Genomic DNA, 8,436 nt, shown 5'->3' on the forward strand with positions numbered 1-8,436 from the left:
CTTTTTTTCTTCTTTTTTTTTTTTGTACTCTTGAGCTTGGGCTGCAATCTTACGTCGGTCGAGACTCGGGGAAGTTCACTGAGCTATCGGACTAACAATAGACTAAGGCGAAGGCGGGGCCGCTGTGCAGATAGCAGTGTTCTTTCGGTCTCTGCTGCGGCACGTCATCTGGAGTGTCACGTGATTAGTTGATGTGTGTGGCGTTTCACGCTTTTTCGCTAAACCTAATGGAGACGTTTGGGGGCCATTCCGCTTCACGTGCGGGTCAGCGCTGGAGGCTTAGTGACTACCATCAGATAGACCGTGAAACTTGCGGCGACAGTGTGTTTTATTCAGTGGTCTCGTAGCGATCCCACTCTAAAAAAAAAAAGACCTGCGAGTTTGCTTTTCCTCAGAACACGGAGACAACCAATCAAGGCGAGCAATAGAAGGATCCCAGCGTATTAGGAGGATAAGATTTTCGGTAGTCGCCACGCCGCTGCGAATATGACTTAACAAGGAAAAAAGGTGCATTTGTTGTCACTCGGGTGCCCACATTCTACACTCTGAAGAAAAAAGGGTGTAAAAAGGTGTATCGTTACACCCTTTGTCCCATATAATACACCGCAGAATTTCAATTCGACGTGGAGCGCCCTACAGTCGAACAGACGGCCAGAAATTTTACGAGGAGCTTGATAGCCGTGTGGTACAACCTATTAAAATAGCTAAAGTACGTATCAAAAACCACATAAAGAAAACATAGTGTGTTTTACAGTAGGGCCAAGAAAACCTCGATTATTTTTTTTGTGGTCAGTAAAACGGTACATTAGCTATTTTAATAAGTTGTACCACACGGCTATCAAGCCCCTCGTAAAATTTCGGGCCGTCTGTTCACCTGTGGGGCGCTGTACGTCGAATTGAAGTTTTGGGGTGTATTATATGGGAAAAAGGGTGTAACGATACACCTTTTTACATTCTTTTTTCTTGAGAGTGTAGTGTATTATCGACGTGCGCACCAAAAGCGTCGCTTTGGTCGAAGTTCGCGATTGACCAAACTATAGATTCCTGGACACTGATAATGCCTGCCCAATCGCCGGTTCACGGCGAGGCCAATCCTGCGAATCGCGGCGAGGCAAATCCTGGTCGTGACATCAAGAGCGGAAACCACCAGGGGGCACCACCGAAACTTCTCGAAGCCAAATGCTTTCCCCGCGATGCGCAAAAAGCAACGAGTCAATCGCTGGTCTTCCTTTTGTCTGCTTAGCCAATGGAAGTGGTTAGTGGCATCGCGCCTCAATGATAGATCCGGTTTGAGCGGCAAACATGCGACCACAACTTTGGCCACTCAGATCGCGTGACACCGATCGCCGCACCCATATGCTGTAGGTATAGGCGTCAAATGTTGAGGGTTCGTCATGTTGCTTTGTCATTGTTTGGCGGCACTGGTTCACGCTTTAGTTAAGAAATTCATCCCGTGCTGCGCAACCGATGGCCTGGGATCTTTCACTTGAGTCACACAGTAGTGACACTCAACACCCGTGTCGGTAAGGAAACGTAATCCTGTATTACGATCGACGATGAAAAACGGACGACGGGGTTGTAAGTTGCCACCACTAGATCCCTCTAGTGGTGGACAAGTTCGTTTCCCGACGCCGAGCAAGGTTGGTGACATCGCCGAGCGTCGTTAGCGAAAGTCTTGTGATACCAGCACAAACCTTCGTTGTTCTGGCACGGACGCCTAGGAGACGAAGGGTATCTTGGCCGAGAGGTTGAGCGGCTCTGGTGGGGGGCAGGAGGTCGGGAGACGAGAGCTGCTACTTGCGCTGCACTCTAAAAAAAGCCCGTGCGTCTAGTTTGTCGCACCCAACACTCGGACAGCCGATCACCACAACTTACGGAGGCAGCCCAGCGAATGACGATGCCGAAACATATCTCTGGACCAAAAAACGCAGTCTGAGTTGTGACATTAAGCAATGGAAAACGTCACGCTTGCATTGCTTAATGTCACAACTCAGTCTGCGTTTTTTGGTCTAAACCTATGTTTCGGCATCGCCATTCGCTGAGCTGCCTCTGTAAGTAGCGGTGATTGGCTCTCCGAGTGTTGTGCGGAAAATAGACGCGTGGGCTTTTTTTGGAGTGTGTAAGCTTGAATATCCGCTGGCCAAGTTCCGTAACAACAGGAGATGCCGGGTAGTCGCTGACTGCGTGTTGTGGTATCGTCATCGCACTCGTTTCTCCAGGCATCCTGTCGATCGAAATTACAATGGGAAGTGCCACTTCCATGATTCTGTCGGTCAGCTGAGCTAGATCGTCAAGGCTCATGGATGGGGTGGAAACGAGCACCATGCGTACGTTTGATGGTAGCCATTGAAGAAAAAGCTCTCGCAGCAGGGAGGTATCAAAAGTTGGCAACCTATCACCCACCAACTGCTGCAGTCGTCGAAGAAGCTGGGAGGGCGTTCGGTCTCCGAGCTCTTCGGATGTTATTAGTTGCTGGAGTCGTCTTTGCTCCGATGCGGATGATCGTTTGATCAGTTCCGAGCGAAGCTTGTCAAAAGGCTGATCGTCTGGAGGCGAGAGGATTAAATCTCGAATTTCCATGGCCACCTCGGGAGGAAGAGACGCTACTACGTGATGGAATTTCGTAGCTTGGCTGGTGATCCGAGCGATGACGAACTGCGATTCCACTTGCGTGAACCATACCAGAGGGTCCGCTGGCCAAAATTTCGGAAGTCGAAACGTGACGGCGGCGACATTTGTGGTAGCAGTGTTCTCGAGAGCCATAGCCGCGTATCACGTCCGGGTCACGAATTGTAGAGACACAAGAATTGGTCGACCGACTGGTATGATAAAAACTGCATTTATAGAATCGCCCGTGGTCTCGCAGTCGGTGCTCGTAGCTCGAGTACGGCGAGCCCGAGCTCTTGTGTCAGCTTTGTTGTCCCGGCATATGAATCATAAAATACACGCTACATATTCAATTCTATTATTTCATTTTTTTACTAAATGCGCCTATGTTGTTTTTATTTTATTTTTTGTCTTTTGCGTTAATGTGTTTTTTTCTTAGCTATATAATATTTTTTTCCAGGAGTCCAACAGCTATAGTCTGTTTCACAATAAGTAAGAGTCGCATAATCAAAAATGTAAACCAAAACGAAAAATCTTGAGCACGCGATCACATTAAAATGCTTTGTAACGGCGCATTCAAAATTAGTCATTAGTTTTTTAGAGAGCAGGAGTCTCGTTGGGAGACATATTGTTACCCGTTGTAGATTATGAATTTAGCCAGGGCAGTAAAGCTGTTAGCTCGGGGTCTTTAACGTGCATCACGCAGTATATGTGATACACGACCGCAGGATGCGGATGGGCGACTGAACGTAGGGTCCCTGCTAAAGCCCCTTGATCAAGGCGTTTTTTTACAGGTACCGCCAACCATTGTTGTGAAAGCCCGCAGGACACGTGCCACGACCGGGTGCTCTGCCACCATTAGCTTCCAAGGGCCAGTGAATTTAGTGCTGCGCCGCCATCTGCCTCCAAGGGCCGCTTGAGACACGGGCCTCTTGCACTGGCACATTTGACGTGACTTGTAGGACCGACGCAAACACATCGAGGGGTTTTAGTCCCGACAGGTTCTGCAGCGTGATCTCCGTGCTTTGAACGGAGCTACAACACACTCGGCCAACGATTCCCCACCGCACCTGGTTTAGCCTAGTGAGCTAAACCATGTTACGGGCTTAAGCTGAGCAAGTTGGTTCATTGCTTGTGAAAAACATTAACACCATCCAATGGTGTCAGAAGTGGCCGTTGTCTGTCCACGGGACTTTCTACTCCGTCCACGGCACTTTCTACAACAGACTACCAACCCATATCGAGCACGATGACAGAAAGCCCAGTACGCCATCCCAGCACGCCCAGCACGTCAACCCAGCACGTCATCCCGCAAGCTATGGCGGCTCTGTTGCCGCCCCCACGACCACTGGATACTGGCGGGGACGTCTGGTAAAACCGGAAAACCTGGGAAAGGGAGTTCAAGCTATTTTCTCCGGCTACGTTACTCAATCTCCAACCAAAGGAAGTGCAAGCTTCGACATTATTGATAACCATTGGAGAGGAGGCGAGAGAAACGTACAGCATGTTCCGGTTCGAAGAAGGCGAAGACAAGCAAGACGTTGAAGTACTTCGAAAGAAGTTCGAAAGTTTCTACAAGCCTTCAGCTAACCTAGCCTACCACGAGTTTCGCTTCGGTACAAGAAACCAAAGAGAAGGCGAGAGCTTCAACGAGTTGCTAACTGACCTCCGCATCCTGGCGAAAAGTTGCAATTTGGTAGGCATGAAGAACGCGTGCTTCGTAGCAGAATCATCTTATGAATCAGAGATAAGAAGGCACAAGAGCGGTTAAGGCCACGGTCCCACTGAATGTGGCAGTTTAAGTACTTTTTAGCAGGTCATTACTCATCTTCTTTTGAATACTGTTATGTGGGATTGATGTCGTTCGAAAGGCAATGCAATCTTCTTTCATTTGACATTATGTATGTATTGGTTTATACTGTTCATGCGCATTTGTAGCGTTGCGAATATGATGGCGCAGACCCTCACTTTCTCCGCTGGTTCATATTTCATGAACGATCTATTAAAGATGACACGATTCCAATAGAGCAGTTTTGTTAAGATGATGTCGGAGCAGAATGTAACGATATACTTTTAGAGCGCAGCTCTTAGGGGCCCGTTCCCGGCATGAGCGGCGTCAGCGTCGCCGTTGGCGTCGCCGTCGGCGTAACCAAGGTCATTCCAAGGTCACGTGGCCCCCCAAGGTCACGTGACCCCCAAGGTCACGTGACCCCCAGAGGTCACGTGACCCCTCCCCCAGGGTCACGTGACCCCCAAGGTCACGTGACACCCAAAGTCACGGGACCCCCCCGAAGTCACGTGACACCCCCAGGTCACGTGACTTCGGGGGGCATCCGCATCGTCATCGTCATCATCACAGATGACGTCATCAGTGACGTCACTGATGACGTCACCGACATCCGCATCGTCATCGTCATCATCGCTGATGACGTCATCGGAGTCCGCATCGTCATAGTCACTGATGACGTCATCAGTGACGTCACTGATGACATCCTCGGCATCGTCACGTGACCCCCCAAGGTCACGTGACCCCCCCCAGGTCACTTCACCCCCCCAGTACCCTTCCCTCCTCCTCAAGAGCTGCGCTCTAATTCGGTGTTACAGGGAGTTGTAAACGGCTTTCACTTTTTTTTGGTATTCGCAATACATTGTTTTGTTCATTTTTCCAAATATTGCCCTAAAATTGTAATTTTTCAGCACATATATGTTTTTAATGACATACGCTAGGGCAATGAAATTAGCTACAGATGTAGGGCTTATAATTGGTAATATGCAAAGAAAATTTTAATGCTGTGGAAATTTTTTTTTTTAGATATGCTATATCAAACGTAGCACTTTTTTGTGCTTCGAGTCACAGTGCTACAATTGCAGCTAAGGAAATAATTAATCTATGATAAATTTTTTATAACATTTAGAGCTACAATGTTTGTTCAAGAAGTAGATGATGGCTTTTTTTATATTTTCAAAGTAATAACACTCCAGATACCCTTTAAACTTACCTGTTTTTGACGCAATCTTTTATGGACATCAAACAGATTTATTGGCATCTAATAACATTTATTGTATGAAAAAGATATACATTGCGATGCATTATAGTTTTTACAATGATCTTGCTTTGGTTTCTTCATAGGTGTAGAGTTTAGCTACTTTCAAAAACAGTTAAAAACTGTTAGGGTGTTTTGTTGCGCTACCTACCGGATGGCAGACAAAACAGCTGATTTCTAGTGTTCAGGAAATCGTCGAGGGCGGCGTTGGCGTCTTTATCATCATCAATGTCCGTGTCTTTTTACCTTCACGTTTAGAAAATATATTGGAAGATTTACTATCAACAAATCAATGGTTTAAGTACTGGGTCAGGTTAATAAATCTACGATAAATAATTACACAAGCGTAGTCTGACATAATGTGTTCATTATTCGATATGATTGAAATCAATAAACAATAAAGACGAAAAGGAAAATAATACACCCGAGTTCACTTCATGCCTAGAGTCACTAAATGAGCTGCCCTTAGAGTATCGGCACTCTGTTCCCCAGCACTGTTGTGGCCGCCGCCATTTTGGGTCTTGTGCAGTGCAAACACAACTACCGATCGTCATGATTCAAAAGTGCGATTTCCTCAGCATTAGATCTGGTGTTAGGAAGCAGATGCAATATTGCTTTACTCTGTCTCGGACTGTATAAACATTTGTGGAGGACGGAAAAGCGTTTCCTGTGATTTTAGATACAGCTTCAGATAACTGGCAACCATGATTTTAAGGCACAATATGGCCAAGTGTCGTTACTCTGAAGCGTAGCTTATTTGATGACACTATCCACGCCCTTGTTCAAGGAGCTTGTAATACCTCGAGGGGCCATGACGTAAGCACCGTGGGTTCCAGAAGCCACTACCTTTTGACGCCTGCCTCTTCCTCATTGTTCCCGCTAGTGCCACTGAATAGACCCTTTCCGGAATTCAGTCTGGCCACTTTGATCACTATCATCATCATCTGAAAACGGCATATGTGCTATACTAATGGCGGCCTTCTGTTTACTGATGAAGGAAGAAGTTGAAGATGCTCCTAAGCAGATGATTGGAGGCCTATACATTCTAGGTGTTAGCGCGACGTGAAGCATGAATCGGACGAAAGAGCTGCGTAAAGCCTAGTTCACATGCAGCGATTTTGGCCCTGGAGCGGCGCGATTTCTGCCGTCGCGGCGCTCGTGCCGCTCAATCGCTGGTGCTGGCCAGATCGCCGCGACGGCAGAAATCGCGCCGCTCTAGGGTTAAAACCGCTGCATGTGAACCAGGCTTAAGCGTTCATTTCTAACTCAGTCCCAGTTGTTCCGACTGGCTGCATTTGTTTCGCCATCGACACTAAAAGAGATTGAAAAATAATTGTAGTGAAGTGCACATTCTCGTTTACCGTTGACCTTTAATTGACGGTGCCCCATTAAATGCTGCGTACACACTAAACATTTTCACGCCCTTATTGGTGTAAATGGCATGGGTCACAACTCACCCCCTTATTGGTGTACAAAAACGCCCTAGAAAAATGGTGTTACTTCTCACTACCTCAAAAACCGGTGTAATCCCTTACACCCTACACAGAAAGGAGTGATTCTGCTCTACACCTATTTATTAGGGTGTGATGGCAGCAGTACACCCTACCAAAACGTGTACTGCAGCTAGAAGAGCATGGTGGGTAAACCCCGAGACTAGTGACAAAAAAATTGGAAAAACACAATACTGCCTCAAAATGTCTTCAGACGTGTTGTGTTGTCCCGATGTTTTGTCCTAGTCTTGGGTTTTTTTCACCATGATCCTTTACCAGCTCGCCTGCGCAGTAACTCTCACTTCATTCAGCTACAAGAAGTTATACTAAATGTGTAACACAGCACTTCATCAAAAAGTATTTACGGAAAAATGATTGCTAACAAATTGAAACATGTGGAACACTTTATTTTTTGAATCCAGAAAAAACGTGCATGGACCTCATCTTCTTTCGCGAATTCGCGAGAAACCCATGTCAAACCTCAAATGCTGGCATTTGTGACCTAGTGTTAAGTTTTTGTGACAAAGCTACAAAATTCTTAGAGGTTTAAAATAAATTCACTCAAACTTTAAATAAGGCTTTCCTTCGCCTAAACCTACTTTAATGCTTTCTAGCTCTGCTGACGTAGGCAAAACTCGACAGGCTGGCAGAGACGGAACGACCGGGAGTTGATTGAGGCGTAAGCAGCAGTTCATGCTTGTAAACAGTAAAATGGTCTATTGAGACGGAAGCAGGACTACTACCAGAAGCATGCTTGCAGAGTACTTACGAATAAAACACCGATCTCATGTAATCCGTGATAGTTGCATAATCCGGTTCGGGCACCACAGAAAAATTCGAAAACACAACGTCCAGGATGAAGGCGGTTGCTCACATTCAACGGAACTCTCGCCGTCGCCGATGAGCGGCTCTCTGTCGTGATAGATGCACAATCCGACTCGGGCAGCACAAAACTACGCAAACACAATGTCGAGGATGAAGGCGGTCGATCACAATCAGCGGAAGTCTCACCAGCGCCGACGAGCAGTTCTTTGTCGAAACGCGTCCAACAAACACAGCACAATAATTCCATGGACTCCGATGAAATTCACAAATGTTACCAAAAAATTAGTATGAACGTATTCCGGCCGTTCAAGACGAAAAACCACGGCTGCGACTGCAACGCACGAAAAACAGAAGAACACTGACGCCTGACGGAAGCTTTTTAGAAACTGGACCTACGTGGCGCCTACACTCACCGTAATTTGGAATACGGCAAAGACTTTGGCCCCAGTGAGCCCATCAGCGCATCGGAG

General features: G+C 46.9%; 1 protein-coding gene across 1 annotated transcript; it reads right to left on the reverse strand.

Annotated features, from left to right (window-relative positions):
* Positions 1 to 1,602: 1,602 nt before the first annotated feature.
* On the reverse strand, positions 1,603 to 2,571 carry LOC115321369 (the record flags this gene model as incomplete). The annotated part of the gene is made up of 2 exons (XM_040210281.1): positions 1,603 to 1,809; positions 2,098 to 2,571. Coding segments are annotated over 2 exons (681 nt in total), but the record flags the coding sequence as incomplete, so codon positions are not given.
* Between the last annotated feature and the right edge of the window lie 5,865 nt (positions 2,572 to 8,436).

Source organism: Ixodes scapularis, unplaced genomic scaffold, assembly GCF_016920785.2.
Source record: "Ixodes scapularis isolate PalLabHiFi unplaced genomic scaffold, ASM1692078v2 PGA_scaffold4__175_contigs__length_147842914, whole genome shotgun sequence".
NCBI classification, from domain to species: Eukaryota; Metazoa; Arthropoda; class Arachnida; order Ixodida; family Ixodidae; genus Ixodes; species Ixodes scapularis.